General features: G+C 38.4%; 2 protein-coding genes across 3 annotated transcripts in view; one reads left to right on the forward strand and one right to left on the reverse strand.

Moving 5' to 3' along the window:
• LOC131106369 (zinc finger and SCAN domain-containing protein 22-like) overlaps positions 1-17,830 on the forward strand; it is a 245,672-nt gene that overhangs the window by 150,297 nt on the left and 77,545 nt on the right. The window lies entirely within an intron of this gene.
• cpne5b (copine Vb) overlaps positions 1-17,830 on the reverse strand; it is a 129,503-nt gene that overhangs the window by 87,229 nt on the left and 24,444 nt on the right. For both annotated transcript variants that reach the window (XM_058055346.1, XM_058055347.1), the window contains 2 exons: positions 9,764-9,804; positions 9,334-9,380 (listed from right to left, as the gene is read on the reverse strand). In XM_058055346.1, coding sequence (XP_057911329.1) covers positions 9,334-9,380; positions 9,764-9,804 — 88 coding nt within the window. The remainder of the gene's footprint in view (positions 1-9,333; positions 9,381-9,763; positions 9,805-17,830) is intronic.

Raw genomic sequence — 17,830 nt, forward strand, 5'->3', positions numbered from 1 at the left:
GCCATATGTTGAAGCAAAATCATAGAACATTCCTTATGGTCTACATTTGGAACCCAAGGGGCGCAAAGACCATGAATTCAGGAAAACTAGTACTGATGGGGCTCAGTGGAGTAATGTTCAGGTTACTGCTTTTAAACCTACGGGGATGTTGTTTACTTCCTTGTTGTCACTGACCAATGTTGAGACTTTTGTCCCTGTGGTTTTTTTGTTTTGTTTTGTTTTGTTTTGTTTTGTTTTGTTTTGTTTTGTTTTGTTTTGTTTTGTTTTGTTTTGTTTTGTTTTGTTTTGTTTTGTTTTGTTTTGTTTTGTTTTGTTTTGTTTTGTTTTGTTTTGTTTTGTTTTGTTTTGTTTTGTTTTGTTTTGTTTTGGTTTGTTTTGGTTTGGTTTGGTTTGGTTTGGTTTGGTTTGGTTTGGTTTGGTTTGGTTTGGTTTGGTTTGGTTTTGTTTTGTTTTGTTTTGTTTTCATGCATTTTGGCTCCATGCAAGATGTTTTAGCTGTTCAGGAAATATGGTCTGAGGTTCATTTGAAAATATATGCAAATATAAAAAGCTGGATTCAGGCACTGAATCAAATTAGGCCAATTAATATAACCAATTTAAAGCCGTTAGCCAGGAGTATCCTTGTGTTATAGTGAGGCACATCCACAGCAGTCCACAAGAACTCTGAATTTTACCCACTATTAGCTGTTTTTGTCCACTGAGAAAAGTTACAAAGTTATGACCTGTGCTTAATTATTGATTTGTTTCTTCGGGACAAACTGGGGTCGTTATTGAGCTGTCAGGGTGTCTGCTTTGGGAAGGAACATTTGGTGATGTTTACCTCGTATTCGCCCCAAATGAGGTGAGATTTACAGGGAGAGGTTAGGAGAGTGGCTTCTCTACATACACAATGATGGCCTTGAAATTGACCTTGAAACGGATGGCAAACATGTAATATCTATGTTGGTGCCGTTAATGATAGGACACAACATCCATTTTTAAGCTTCATCGTTTTTTTATATATATATTTTTAAAATTTTATATAATATCAAAATATTATGCAAGGGGTCCTCTGATTATGTTGTTACGACTTTTGCTGTTTTAAAGGGGAAGTGCACTTTTTGGGGAATTTTGCCCATCATTTACAATCTTTATGTGAACACACACAATTGAATGTGAACACCAGAAAACAAGTTAATATGAGCTAGCTAACAATGCACGTCATTGGGACACACCCATTCCGACTCTGAAGCTCTCTATAAAAAAACCTCAATCAACTTTTTATCGTTTTATAAACAGTCATGAACAAGTACATTGATGATAACATGTAATACTTACAGTATTTTGCCTTATTTTGAGGATTTAAAACACTACCGGAACGTCTTTCCGAGGCGCATTGATTTCACAGACCCAATGCTAACGCTAGCTAACGCTAGCTAACGCTAGCTGACGCTAGCTAAGTTACAAAATGCCCTGTCCCACCCCCAGGCTGTTAATATACAGGTCAGTTGTGTAAATGTACATTTTTTGTTTGTTTTTGTTTGGGCTTAAGCATCAAAATAGCCGTGTCCCAATGACGTTCATTGTTAGCTTGCTCGTATTAACTCATTTTCTTGCGTTATAATGCATAGAAAAGGAAAATAAATCTGTTTATGTTTCACAAAAGGATTGTGAAGCATGGGCAAAAAAGTGCGCTTCCCCTTTCAGATTACGTACGCTCCCACATAAATGAATTATTTACTGAATTTTGATCACAGTACACGCCGCGGATGAATATGCGCTGCGGTATCACACAAGACACTACGAAGCAAGGCATCTTCCACGCAGCGTATGAACACAATGCAGTATATGACTCATGGAATAACATTGCTTATTAATTAACGTTTTGCACTTCATTATGTTTATCAATCATAAGGCAGGCTCCTCTGGTGGCTGTGCGTCGAGAAAAAGAAAAGCATCACCATGGAAATGAAAATAATCATCAACAGAAGCTCTGAGAGAAGAGAAACGCCCACTCGTGTTGACCACACTTTTGGTGTTCGTTGTTTGACTGTGACGTCTATTATTAAATCACTTCAAATGGCTCTGAAGCCATTTGAAGTTTGCTAAATACAAGGATGAAGAGTCTTGAACCAGTCATGATGTGCTATATATATCACTATATTGACACTTACTATGGTACACATTATGTCATTGGATGCTCATATCACCGAGTACTTTGGTATGTGACAAAAAATTAAAAAATTAAATTAAATTAAAAAACTAAAAAAAATTTTTTTGGAATTAATAAAATTAATTAATGAATTAATAAATAAAATAAATTTGCTAAATACAAGGATGAAGAGTCTTGAACCAGTCATGATGTGCTATATATATCACTATATTGACACGCACTATGGTACCCATTATGGCATTGGATGCTCATATCACCTCCTACTTTGGTATGTGACAAAAAATAAAAAATTAAAATTAAATTAAAAAACTAAAAAAAAATTTTTTTTTGAATTAATAAAATTAATTAATGAATTAATAAATAAAATTAATTTGCTAAATACAAGGATGAAGAGTCTTGAACCAGTCATGATGTGCTATATATATCACTATATTGACACCTACTATGGTACACATTATGGCATTGGATGCTCATATCACCTCCTACTTTGATACATGACAAAAAAATTAAAAAAAATTAAAAAACTAAAAAAAATTTTTTTTGAATTAATAAAATTAATTAATGAATTAATAAATAAAATAAATTTGCTAAATACAAGGATGAAGAGTCTTGAACCAGTCATGATGTGCTATATATATCACTATATTGACACTTATTATGGTACCCATTATGGCATTGGATGCTCATATCACCTCCTACTTTGATACATGACAAAAAATGTAAAAAAAATTAAAAAAAACTAAAAAAATTTTTTTTTGAATTAATAAAATTAATTAATGAATTAATAAATAAAATAAATTTGCTAAATACAAGGATGAAGAGTCTTGAACCAGTCATGATGTGCTATATATATCACTATATTGATGGTTACTATGGTACCCATTATGTCATTGTATGGTCATATGACCTCGTACTTCGGTACGTGATTTAAATAAAAAAAAAATTAAAAAACTAAAAAAAAAATTTTTTGAATTAATAAAATTAATTAATGAATTAATAAATCAAATAAATTTGCTAAATACAAGGATGAAGAGTCTTGAACCAGTCATGATGTGCTATATATATCACTATATTGACACCTACTATGGTACACATTATGGCATTGGATGCTCATATCACCAAGTACTTCGGTACATGATTTAAAAAAAAAAAACAACAAAAAAATTAAACTATATTAGGAAAGCAGGAAGTGAACAAATGTAACAGTTGGAGGGGTAGGATTTAATAAGCTTTGCTTCTTCCTACTCCTTTTGGACATGTGGAACTGATTATGTGATGCATTCAATTGTAATCTGATGCATGTTCAAATGAAATAAAACCATTACCATTACCATTTGTATTAGTGAGGATTTGCGTCATCATCTCTTTGAGACTCTCGGGTCAAAAAAATGTAAAAGACATGTAAATACGATGCAACTTTGACCAATAAACCACAAGGTTAAAAGTAAGTTGTTCTCTTTGTATGACCAATTAACCTCAATAAACAAGTGATTAGCGTATACGGTATAATGCATGTCACGGCCATATTTAGTTAGGCCAGCAGGAACGGATGGTGAACAATCACTCAGCTGCCCGGACACTTCCAACCGGCCCAGAGGTGTTGATGAGACGCAGAGCACATGCTTGTGATGAAGCAGGTGATGGCAAAGATGACTTCCATAATGTGATTTCCCCGCTGAGTGGGAGAGACAATGCCAGGCTCCGGAGTTCATTAGATAGTGGCGTGCTGCTGGGGCCGGCTAATGACAATCTGGCATCAAGTCCCTGACCATGTACACACACATGCATGTGTTCGTATTTACACTGCCTTACGCGACACCTGTGTCCAAAGCGGCTTTTTGCCAGAGAAAGGTCTCACACTTGGTCAGTGGAACATGGGCGTGATTCCCGTTTCGACTGTTGCCTGGGTTTTGTTCACCCAATACTGTAATTGTTCATTCGTTCGTTCGTTCATTTTCTACTGCTTTTCCTCACAAGGGTCTTCGGGCGAGAGGCGGGGTACACCCTGGACTGGTGGCCAGCCAATCCCAAGGCACATATAGTCAAACAACCATTCACACTCACATTCATACCTATGGACAATTTGGAGTCGCTAATTAACCTAGCATGTTTTTGGAATGTGGGAGGAAACCGGAGAAAACCCACGCATGCAAACTCCACACAGAGATGGCCGAGTGTGGAATTGAACCCTGGTCTGTGAGGTCTAGCTGTGACATCTGTGCGCTAACCACTCGACCGCCGCGCAGCCTGTTTCTTAATGTTCATTCATTTTCTACCGCTTTTCCTCACAAGGGTCGTGGGGGGTGCTGGAGCCTATCCCAGCTGTCTTCAGGGGTGGCCAGCCAATCACAGGGCACATATAGACAAACAACCATTCACACTCACATTCATACATATGGACAATTTGGAGTCGCTAATTAACCTAGCATGTTTTTGGAATGTGGGAGGAAACCGGAGAAAACCCACGCATGCAAACTCCACTCAGAGATGGCCGAGGGTGGAATTGAATAGCTCTAACCACTCGTCCACCGTGCAGCTTGTTTCTTAATGTGTAAAACAGAATTTAAAATGTTTCTAAAAGAAGCATTTTTATAGTTTTTAATGGTTGCATCCATTTGGCCATTTGTTTATCTTGGAAGGTAACCCCTGTGAATTGTGGGAATCTACATACTCTATAGAGCATTATACTGTAATTTATAGTGGAAAAAAAACATTAAATGTTACGTTACAGCAATTTTTATTTAAAAACTCCACCGTTTTGGAAAATGATAATTTGGTTAATGTACATATATGGGTGTAGTTCTAAAAGTATGTGTACTTCCACGGGATCTTCCGAGGTTTTCCTTCACATTTAAGAGCATTTCCAGCCACAGACGTTGTCCGGGTCGATACTAAACGTGTTTCAAGTATCGACAATCGCTGCACATCTCCGGTGACCCTGGCTGTTTTCACCTGTTCATTTGTTTTGCTTTTGTAAATGTGAGCTATTGATTTATTCTCTGCATACGGGTCAATGGAAAAAGTACTAAAAATGAAGCCAAGCAAAGGTAATAGGGTACTGTAAAAAGTACTTTCCAACAGCAGAATATTGTCCTTTCTCTTCATTCATTCATTCATTTTCTACCGCTTTTTTCCCCACGAGGGTCGCGGGGGGTGCTGGAGCCTATCCCAGCATCGTCCGACGAGAGGTGGGGCACATCCTGAACTGGTGGCCAGCCAATCACAGGGCACATATAGACAAACAACCATTCACACTCACATTCATCCATCTTCTATCTCCCTCCCTATTTGGTCGTTAACAGCGGCATCATTCCAGATGTGAGGATTTACAACAGCCTTAAACAGGGGTCTCAAACATGCGGCCCGCGGGCCAAATGTGGCCCGCAGGACACTACTTTGAGGCCCCCGCCTTGATATGAAAGTTTAATGTAAAGTTTGATATGGATGCTGTATGGTATCATGTACCCGGAAAAAAATATTACGTTTGATTAATGTTCATGTTAAAGCTTAAATAACTGTTAATAGTTATCCTCCCTATCCGTGTGGAAGTGGTACGTTTTTGGCATTTTAAATTGAAAGGAAATAACTTGAAGGCTACCGTTTAGGTGGCTAGCATTCTAGTTTGCGAGTTAGCATGTGTCACAAGACCCTGCAGTTGCGCAATATGTTGTAAATAAAAAGAGTATAAATGTGACTATAGTCGTGTTTTGTCATGTCTACAGGGCTCTAATAATGCTTTGTTCATTTTAATCTGAAAAATATAATTTGTCTACCCACCAACTATATGTGGTTTCTTATGTTTTTATTATTTGCTGTTTTATTATTAGTATTATTATTTATTTATTACTGATTTATTATTGATTTGTTTATTATTTTTCATCTTATTTTGTGCAGAAAAATAAAAATTAAGATATTAACAGTGGAATGTTTTATCAGAGCTTTTATTGTAGAAAATCTTAACCAAAGCACTGAAAAAGTTTGTATATTTTTCTGTTTTTAATAAATGTGTTGTTTTTTTTTGGAAAACCTGATGCGGCCCAGCCTCAGCCCAGTGAAGATTGCAGAGTAAAGCATCATCTTATTAATTGCAGTGAGCACCGAAAGGCCGCCATGTCTCCCAAGAGCGTTTCCTTGTCTAAATATAGTATAAAATGTACTTATAGAACATATACTGTATATGCCTTTAACAAAGACATATGCACTACCGTCTTCCACTTCCAGTCGTTCTGCAACATCTGAGAGTCGGCCCACACAGCCATCTGTTCTCAACAAGTAAACACACAAGCGGGCGTGTGAGGGTCATCTCATGGTATAAATACATATGATATGTACTTTTTTTTTATATTATTGTTTCATGCTGCAACCCACGCTGGCTTAGATCTGATATTCTTATATTTATATTCACTTGGATGCATGAACCTTTTTTTTTATTTTGTTTATAAGATGTTGACGCTTCATTAGGTACAACAGAAGCCTTTACAGCAGGGGTGGGCAAACTACGGCCCGGGGGCCACATCCGGCCCGCCAAGTGTTTGAATACGGCCCGCCCAATCTTTCAAAAGTATTTAATTTAAACTCAACATACATACTATTATGATGATTATATTTATTATATTAATGCTAATTATTATATTAATTATATATAATAATATTGTTATATTTGCATATTTTACATATATATATAATTATTATTATAATTATTATTATAATATATAATATATATACTTATTATTATTTTAATTTTATTTTAATTATTATAATATTTTATTATTTTTAAAATATTTAAATATAAATATAAAATAATAAATAATAATAGCAGATTGCATGACAATTTTACAGATACAATAATACCAGGTGGACTGTTACGTGTAAAATATATAGTCTAAAGTCAAAAAGTTTGCCCACCCCTGCTTTACAGCAATAACAATGCTCGGTTTTTGACTGACACCGTCAGAGAGCTATTAATCTCATGTTGTGTTTATTACTGCGATAGTACTTCACTGCACTGGAAGCCGTTTCTGATTGTTTCCTTTTCTCATGCATTTAAATAAGGTTACCAGTGAAGGGAAATTGGTAGTTGATTGAATGACGTTTCTGTCACATTCATTACTGCCCCATCACAACAACCACTTGGAAAAAAATGAATCTATCCTTTTTCGAACCACGGAGGCTTTTATTGGACCGGTGACCCGCCTTGCTGGATACTGTATGACAACTCAAGGCCTCTTATTGATTGACTTGATTGGAGTTTCACTCCGAATTAAAGCTTAAATTCAGCTTAGTATGGAGTATAATGGCGGCACGGTGGTCTAGGGGTTAGCGCACAGACCTCACAGCTAGGAGACCAGGGTTCAATCCCACTCTCGGGCATCTCTGTGTGGAGTTTGCATGTTCTCCCCGTGCGTGCGTGGGTTTTCTCCGGGTACTCCGGTTTCCTCCCACATTCCAAAAACATGCTAGGTTAATTGGCGACTCCAAATTGTCCATAGGTATGAATGTGAGTGTGAATGGTTGTTTGTCTATATGTGCCCTGTGATTGGCTGGCGACCAGTCTAGGGTGTACCCCGCCTTACGCCCGAAGACAGCTGGGATAGGCTCCAGCACCCCCCGCGACCCTCGTGAGGAAAAGCGGTAGAAAATGAATGAATGGAGTATAATAATATGACAGGGAAATCAGGTTGAATACAATTTGTTTGGGGATAAATAAAATGGGGGATTTGGTGTTTGTATTTCATTGAAAATAACAATAATTAAAATAATCTGTTCCCGTGTCAAACTGTTGCTATCATAAAAAGGTTTTTAAGTGTACAGGAAATGTTTTAGGTAACAAAATAATATAAAAGTGTGTATTCATATGTATATATGTACATATATATACTATATGTACATGTGTATGGAGCCAAAGAAAAAGATAAACACAAAGCTCTTATAATAGTATGTAACTGAAGATACACATTTTCCCCTTAAAGTTGAGCTCATTTTAGGCCATTTGTATTGAGTGGTGGACTCCTATAGAGCAGCTACACACAATAACCAGCATGGACAGCTTTCTAGATCTTCCAGAATCTGCACCTATTCCAGATGTATTTCCTTACATTCCATGTTTTTTTTTTTGCCTCCAGGCTGGGATTGGTCACACTCCCAAGCGTTCCCGAGGACTTCTGAACGACTGCCGAATACTTTCTAATTTTGTCATAATAGGAACCGATAACAAATGAATCAACCATTTGGAAAGCTACGACAAAAGTGGTTAGGAGCTACTGGTAGCTCATGAGCCACTGGTTGGAAACCCCTGACTTACGGTGTATGAACTTTCTGTATTTCCTTGGATTTACAAAATGTTTTTTTTTGTTGTTTTTTTTTTTGCCTCCAGGCATGTCCTCTCCGCTGGGATTGGTCACACTCCCAAGCGTTCCCGAGGACTTCCGGACTACTGCCGAACACTTTCTAATTTTGTCAGACTAGGAACTACTACAAAAGTGGTTAGGAGCTACTGGTAGCTCATGAGCCACTGGTTGGAAACCCCTGACTTACGGTGTATGAACTTTCTGTATTTCCGTGGATTTCCAAAATGTTTTTTGTTTGTTTGTTTTTTTTGTCTCCAGGCGTGCCTACTCCGCTGGGATCGGTCACACTCCCAAGCGTTCCCGAGGACTTCCAGACTACTGCCGAACACTTTGTAATTTTGTCGAAATAAGAACTGATAACAAATGAATAAACCATCTGGAGACATTTAGAGCAGCTACACACAATAACCCGCATGGAAAGTTTTGTAGATCTTCCAGAATCTGCACCTATTCCAGATGTATTTCCTTGGATTTCCCAAATGGTCTGTTTTAATTTATGCCACGCCCACTCCACTGGGATTGGTCCCAGCTAACAGCTTGCACCCGAGCACTCCCATATAAAGAAGTCCAGTTCACTGTGACATCACAAAGCTAGCGTTCAGAACCATGGCAAGCTTCTTTCAGGGCTCACTTTTAAATATGTGATCTTTGGCAACGTTTAACACGATAATACATACGATAAAACATTTATTAAGTACATTCATAGGTTTAGAAAAGTGGAAAAAGCATAATAGAGTCCCCCGTTTATGGAATGTATGAGTTCCGCTGCGTTCGACTTTACAGGTTTCACTGTATTTTCAAGTGCTGTAGTGATAAAGAAAGGAAGCCACTTACCTCCCTCCACTGTTTGGTTTCAACGCCTTGTGTGTAGAGGACACACACTGGGAAGCAGGACAAAATACCAAGACAGGAAGATAAAAGATTGGGAAACAAAAGACACAAAAAAAAAGGAAAAAAGTCAGTCATCAATCAGAGGAATGCCGACTGTAAATGATAAATCAATTTGGTGTGTGTGTGTGTGTGTGTGTGTGTGTGGGTGGGTGTATGCGTGCTAGTGTGTGTGTGTGTGTGGTGGTTATCTCCACTACAATGAACTAACAGCTCTGGGATTGAGGGAGGAACAAAGATTTCCCAAATCACAGTGTGGAAGCTGACAAAAACACACCAAGCGGTAAAGTAGGAAAGAGAAATGCAGCAGTACTCTACTTTTTTTTTTTTTTTTTTTTTTTTTTTTAGTGCAGAAGGAGAAGCAGTCAAAACTCACATGGATCTGACTTGGAGAATGTGTCTTTATCCAGAAGATTCCTATAAATAAAGATGAGAAAACAGTTACTTTATAACCAAATACTTTTTTTTCATCTGTTTCTATCACCTAGTTCAGGGGTCAGCAACCCGCGGCTCCAGAGCCGCATGTGGCTCTCCAGCCTCTTTGTTGCGGCTCCCTTTGCAATGCTTGAATATTTTTTAGCACCCGTGTGGTGAAAATGCACGTCTTTGTTATGAGTTTACAAAAATCCAACTTTGTGTGAGACCATGAATGCATCCTGACTGAGTTCTGACTGGTGACTGAATGAGCAGACAGGATGCTATCCAGTTCTCTCTGACAGGTTAACATGAAGGGAAATGAGTAATACTTTGAGTTATTTGAGTTATTAATTATTATTAATGAGTTATTTGACGATTCTAAAAAATAAATTAGAGCTCATTTAAAAACAAAAGTTTATCTCCAGTCCTAGCAAGAGTACTCCAACTCGTCTTTTTTTTCCCTCCAATGTTGTTTTAAACATACAACGTTTTGCGGCTCCAGGCTATTTTTCTTTAGTGGGCAAGTGGGTGAAATGGCTCTTTTCATAGTAAAGGTTGCCGACCCCTGACCTAGTTCAATATTTGGGTAACAATTATGCAATAATACAATATGAAACAAGAAAAAGAAATAAAAAAAAACAATGAAATCGATGTTCTGTATAACTATCCATGTCATAATCTCTTACCTATGCACAAACGTACAATTTAACGTACAATCTGTATAGCAAATTCAGATTGCTTTCAAACAGGAAGAACAATTATAGAGTTTTTTTATCAGGAACATAATAGCAGCTTGCTTATCTTCATCTTTTTCTCTCCCCTCCAAACACTCATCAACACCTCCTGTGTCGTGAATGTTTGCAATAGGTAACGGCACAGCTACTGTACAGCTTATTAAAGCAGAGATACTTCCAGTGTGTGAAGAGGAGAAGCACGTCCGCAAGACAACTACATTTAAAATAGAGTACGCTTGTCGTCGGTATTATGATTTGCGTGCTTTAATACGGTAAATATTAATAGACACTGTGGAATACATGTGGAAATTGCCTCGTAATGCTGCTAAATTAGTATGGTACAGTATGGTGGTTATTGTTTTGTGATCAATGTGAAAAGTGTTTGAGATGTGAATAAAAAGTATTCAATATTTTCTATTGATTCAACATTTTTTATTTTAGGGGGAAAATGGAAAATATAGCCTTTGCGGCACTCAGATTGAATTAATTTCCTAATTGATTTCTGTACGTTTTGCGCCTCTGTTTTCATAATTATTTATAATTATTATTATGTTTAGGTTTAACATCAGTTCAATTTGTACTGATTATTTCCGCGTTGTTGAAGACCAAATCTCACCAGAGCAAAACTGCTTGGCGATTGGTGTTGAGTTCAAGTTTTTTGAGGAACATTCATTGATAAATTAAAAAAAAACAATTTCAGTGTTTATTATCACTTAATCATTTCATAATTCTAATTTCAAGCTCCGCTGCGCCAATGACGGCTAACGATACCTGCATCCACACACTCTTTTACGATTATATTATAAATGTGTCAAGACGGCACATCATCATCATCATCATCATCTCATGCACAACAATATCAATAATTCCACTGAAATGCAATGAATACCAAGTTTTTAAAATGTTCTTCAGTATTTTTTCTCTTGACTTGTTAGATAAGAAGAGTGGCTACAAAAGCAGAAGCCTGGAGAAATCTTCAAAGTAGATTGAGTCTGATGAAAGAACACAGGGAGGGCGATATTACAGTAACCACGGGAGCAAATGAAACAAGACAGGAGGTGAAGGCAGAATGACAGGAAGTCGCAGGCGTTGCCATCTTGAATGAAGGCTCTGATGTCAGCGTTGGCGCGCTAGCCAACAAAAGACAGCATGAAGGGTAATAGTGGAGGGCGCTTGGTTCCCAAACATGTCACAGTCTCGTACCCTTTCAGACATCTGACTGGAAGTCGTCATGTACCTCAAAAAAGTATTATATTTAAAAAAAATATCATGCATCTTATTTTCAAGTACACACGTAGGTGACTAATTTAAAACGGAGTGGGCGCTAGTGGGGTAAACCCACGGATACCAGGAATAACATCTGACATCTCTCTCTAGAAATGCCATTTCTAAAGCTTTGAGACTCCAGCAAACCACAGTGAGAGCCAGTATCCACAAATGGCGAAAACATGGAAGAGTGGAACCTTCCCAGGAATGGTTGGGCAACCAAACAACACAGTGAAAATATACACGACCAGCCCGAGTTCCACACACACAATCACATTAGCATGCTAACTAAGCTAACCCCCGGTCAATTCTGTTCTTTTTTTCAGATTAAAATGAACAAAGCATTATTAGAGCCCTGTAGACATGACAAAACACGACTATAGTCGCATTTATACTCTTTTTATTTACAACATATTGCGCAACTGCAGGGTCTTGAGACACATGCTAACTCGCAAACTGGAGATCTAGCGACCTAAACGGTAGCCTTCAAGTTATTTCCTTTAAACTTAAATAGCCAAAAACTTACCACTTCCACACGGATAGGGAGGATAACTATTAACAGTTATTTAACCTTTAACATGAACATTAATCAAACGTAATAATTTTTTCTGGGTACATGATACCATACAGCATCCATATCAAACTTTACATTAAACTTTCATATCAAGGCGGGGGCCTCAAAGTAGTGTCCTGCGGGCCACATTCGGCCCGCGGGCCACATGTTTGAGACCACTGCTCTAAGCTGAACGAGCCGATCTGTGTGCACCATTTCCCGATGTTGTTTTGTCTGCGGTGGACAAAGTCAAAGCCGCTCAGACTAGATCCAGTTGAGGTGGATCAGCATCATCTTGTGTGAATACTTCTGGAGGCCTCCCTGGTGAGGTGTTCCAGGCATGCCCGGCCAGGAGAAGGCCCCCGGGCAGGATACGCTGGAGGGATTACGTCTCACAGCATGCCTGGAAACGCCTCATTGTCCTCCCTGTGAAACCAGAAGAGGTGGCCTGGGAAAATGGAAGTCAGGGCTTCCCTATTGAGTCTGCTGCCCCCACAACTCAGACCCAGATAAGCTGAAGAAGAAAACGGACAGATGGATGGATGGATGGATGGATGGATATCTATTTCTGGTTGCTTGTTTTATTTCGCTCTTCCACTTGGCTGATACTATATGTCCTTTCCTTCATAAGCTCCATCTGCAGGCTGTGTTTTATCTCCTAATGGTGTCTCCCTTATCACTTAATTGAAATACACATTCCCAACATTCTGTCAAACGATACGCATTCCGGTGGTCATAAAGAGAACATGAAAAAAAAATAATACGAGAAAAAAACATTTTGATTAACACTGTTTTTACTGGCGCTATAATACATAAGACTTGGTCACTGGTTAAAGCAGTGTTGGTATCAAATAGATGTTCATTCACTATCCTGGTCACTATCCTGATAGTTAGTACTGTATACTGCATACTACACATATACTGCATACTACACATATATATAATGGAACTACGGATAAATCAAACCCTAAGTGATAAAGTATGTTCCTTCTTGTCTCCTTGAGTGTTCAGTGTTTTCCCGTACATTCGTTTATTTACGGTGGCCCGCCACTAATTAATTTTGACCACCACAGATCGATGTGGAGCTACCCGTGAACAAATGTGTGTTGTGTGAATGTGTGTTGTGCAATCGGCCATGCTATGCTATCAGCCACGTTATTTGCTTTCTACGATCTTTAATGAATTTTTTTCCGACACTGCGGAAGTTCTGATATCACTCTAGTTGGAATGACAGCTGTGTTTATTTAGCACGTAGCATCCGACTGCTAAGCAAATTAGCATTTAGTTTAACTGACACTTATTATATGCAAGTACTCTATATTTGCTTATACTAATATTCACTTTATATGCATATACGATGTTTATTTAACTAAAGTAATGCACATTGTGTACTTTTCATAGTTAGAATGTTGCATTGTGGGAAAAAAATGGTGTCAGGGCTGACAGTGCGAGAATTTCATTAAACTTTTCTTTGTTGACATCAGCGATTCTTTGCGTTGATGCTTCGGTCGCTGACATAGCGCTAACTAGCTACAGTATGTTATCAGATGGATCGTGGAGCGTTCAAGGACTGTTCATCGTAACTACGCTACCAAATCCCATGTGCCCCACATGAAAAGAGAAAGCGAGAAAATGCGGCAGAGCGCGCCTCCGCAAGCCCGGTGTGTGTGCACCACTGTGGAAGCCTGCAGCCAGTCTCTGAATAATAGTGCTACAAAAACACCATGGACACACTAATTTGTTATCACTCCCTTATCCCTGTGAAATGTAAACCAGGGATATCCAAAGTGCGGCCCGCGGGCCATTTGTGGACCACACTTTTTAAGGGCCTGTGGAAGGTACATTGTAAAAAAAAATAAATCTAAAATAATGGTAATGGTTTTATTTCATTTCAACATGCATCAGATTACAATTGAATGCATCACATAATCAGTTCCCAGTTCCACATGTCCAAAAGGAGTAGGAAGAAGCAAAGCTTATTAAATCCTACCCCTCCATCTGGTACTTTTACAATCAGTAACTGTTACATTTGTTCACTTCCTGCTTTCCATAATACAGTTTAAGTTTTTTGGGGTTTTTTTGGGGGTGTTTTTTTTTTATATTTTTTATATGAATTTATATGAATAAAACTTGAAAGATGAAAGAATCATCATTTTCACCCCTGCTAGTGCTAGCTCCAGGAGTATTTGGATGATGTGAGTTAGCATTTTATACACCGTCACATAAAAGTTCAGCAGCTCTGGAGAAGGAGAGGAATGATGCATGCATGTGTAAAACGTGAAGGCAGCGTTATGGTATGGACGTGTGTGATTGCTAATGGAATTAGCTTCCCGGTGTTTATTGTTGAAGCGACTTCTGACAGAAGCACCGAGATGATTTGTGGGATGTAGAGTACATGGATGTACCCTTTGATCACATTCACTTGGGAAAACCTTCAACCTGTCAATTTAGAAGACGTTCCTGAGGGTCCATTAGTGAGTAAAATAATAAAGTCAGTTTCCACACTTCATATCGATCCACTCGTTCCTTGATTGGCATAGTGAGGATGCGCATGGATGCACGCGCAAAGACCAACTTCATATTGTGTCCATGTCAGCGGGGGCCTCGTGCCTTGTTAATGAAGCTAGAAGCTCCTGACAGAAGAGTCGGTTCTTGTGGCGTAATATACATTCCGACGCCGGTAGTCAACACGTACGTAGATAAACACAAAGAAAGGAAGTCCTCAGGGAGGTGCAAAGCGCAACAAAAATATTTCATGGACCCAAACTACAAACGGAAAGAGCCAACTAGCAAGAGGTTCTTGTACTGGATCTTCACATTTAGATCTGCTGAAATGAATTCTCATCAAAGTGATTCTTTTATTATCCTGTGTCGAGCGCGGTCCCCGTTGCGTGTGCCTAACAACACGCCGGTCCCGCATCAACAACGGTCCTGCCCTAAATTCAGAAGGATCATCATCCCAAGTGTGTGCAACGCTCAACAATGCTACGGATGCTACGTCTCCAAAAAAAATACAAACCAAGGACTCTTTGATTAGGAAAGTAATTGAGTGTAAAGGTGACGGCACACGCGGCGTTGTGGATTTCCAGGCTGCTCAACAAGTATCGGAATCCTTATTCTGAATGGAGGCGGGACAACTGTTGATTGGCTTTTTGGCTTCTTAAACGTTTGTAGCTGGGAGACGCCAATTCTTCCTTCCAATCTCAGAGGAAGCATTCCCTTGGAGTTCTTCTACTTTTTTTAACATTTACTAGTTGTCGCTTCTTCTCAGTAGTACGCCAAGTTGTTTCCCTGCCATCCAGCCTGGCTTTCTACTCTCCTTTTTTTTTTTTTATAAGAGCAAGTTTCCATGGTGACTTTTGCCACCTCAAGACAAAGCTGAGTCGGCTCCTAAGGCTCCCACTTGTATTTCTACCATATCTTACTTATTGTGTGGAAATATGGGCTAATAACTATGAAAGCAATCTTCACTCGCTAAATGTACTGCAAAAAAAGGCCAGTAAGGATAATTCATAATGCCGCCTACAGAGAACATACTGCCTCCTTATTTCTAAAATCACAAATACTTCAACTTCAAACAGCTAAAATAATGCATAAGGCTAAAAACAACCAATTAGCTAAAAATGTCATCCAATACTTCTCTACAAGAGAGGAGAAATATGATCTCAGGGAAGAAGTACATTTGAAACACTTCTATGCTAGGACTACTACGTTATGCTAGCCATAGCATTTCAGTATGTGGAATCAAACTATGGAATGGATTGAGTAAGGAAATCAAACAATGCACAACGATGAGCATTGGATGCTCATATCACCTCCTACTTCGGTATGTGCCCAAAATGAAAAAAATAAATTTAATTTAATTTAATTTAATTTAATTTAATTTAATTTAATTTAATTTAATTTAATTTAATTTAATTTAATTTAATAAACTAAACTAAAAAAAACTTAAACTATATTAGGAAAGCAGGAAGTGAACAAATGTAACAGTTACTGATTGTAAAAGTACCAGATGGAGGGGTAGGATTTAATAAGCTTTGCTTCTTCCTACTCCTTTTGGACATGTGGAACTGGGAACTGATTATGGGATGCACTCAATTGGAATCTGATGCATGTTCAAATGAAATAATACCATTACCATTACCATTACCACTACCAATGTCGATGTAGCTTGGTAAATAAGCCGGTCACATGATGTAATTGGAGCGTTTTTTGAGATTTTTCACTATTATTGGTGCATTCCTGTCTCTTTTTATCTGTTTGTATATCTATAGAACGCAAAAGAGAAAAACCTGTCTTACATAAGGATTGTTGATGATGGGCAAAATTGCAGAAAAAGTGCAGTTTCCCTTTAAAAAGTCCCTTGTAAAAGTACCAGATGGAGGGGTAGGATTTAATAAGCTTTGCTTCTTCCTACTCCTTTTGGACATGTGGAACTGGGAACTGATTATGGGATGCACTCAATTGGAATTGGATGCATGTTCAAATGAAATTAAACCATTACCATTACCAAATTACATTTAAACAATAATATGAACTCAGCCGTCATCATAACTGCTAGAAAGACATACAAAATGTGTCATTAGATTTGCATTTCTCTTACTTCCTATATGTAAGTGAGGTCAAAAAACACTAAGAGTCAACCTAAGTATGCACATGTGAGATTATGGTGTGAAGAGAGTGGCAGTAGAAGAGGAACTCCATCACAGAAACAGGAAAAACAGACGATATAAAAAGTGTGTGTGTGTGTGTGAGAGACAGAAAGAGGAGGTCGGAATGAGCGATACAATGGAAGTCGCGGCAGGGAGATAAGATCAGAAGCGAGAGGAGAAAGAGACGAGCGAAACATGGCTCCTCTCACACAAGAAGAAGGAAGCCCCAGTTAGACAGATGCCAACTTGAACAGAGTTTATTTATAAACCGCTAGCACCAACCCCAATAATTAGACAGATGCCGGTGGCAGCCTCGTGTTGCTTCTCTGACTCCGAGTGCTGCGCTCAGCCACTTCAAGCTGAGGTGGAGATTAAAAAATGTATACACCGAGGGATCTTTCTTGTGTTTGAAGAGGCATCCAAATTGAGATGATGTGATTTTTTTGGACTCCGAATGAGCATACATTGATTTCAAGAAGCAGAGAAGTTCAACGTTATATTATAAAGGAACTGAATTCATTTATCACTGTTATACTTGACATGGCTTTGCAGATTTTTTTTTTACAACATATTCCCTCATAAAGATCAGCCAGGAGGAGATAATACAAGGATCATTCATATGGATGAATGGCGAGTTAAAGGTCGCCCACTGAAGGCGTGTTTCCATGACTCTGTAGTGGGTGGTGAATGACTCTTTACTGTAAAGCTAAAAAATAACTTGACCTCTTGGGGGGGGGGGGGGGGGGGGGGCATGCAACTGGAGCTACGTGTGAGGGTCTTTTATGGTTACATAATGTATGTTTCTGCAGAAAACAATGACG

The sequence above is a fragment of the Doryrhamphus excisus genome, chromosome 18, assembly GCF_030265055.1.
Source record: "Doryrhamphus excisus isolate RoL2022-K1 chromosome 18, RoL_Dexc_1.0, whole genome shotgun sequence".
NCBI lineage: Eukaryota > Metazoa > Chordata > Actinopteri > Syngnathiformes > Syngnathidae > Doryrhamphus > Doryrhamphus excisus.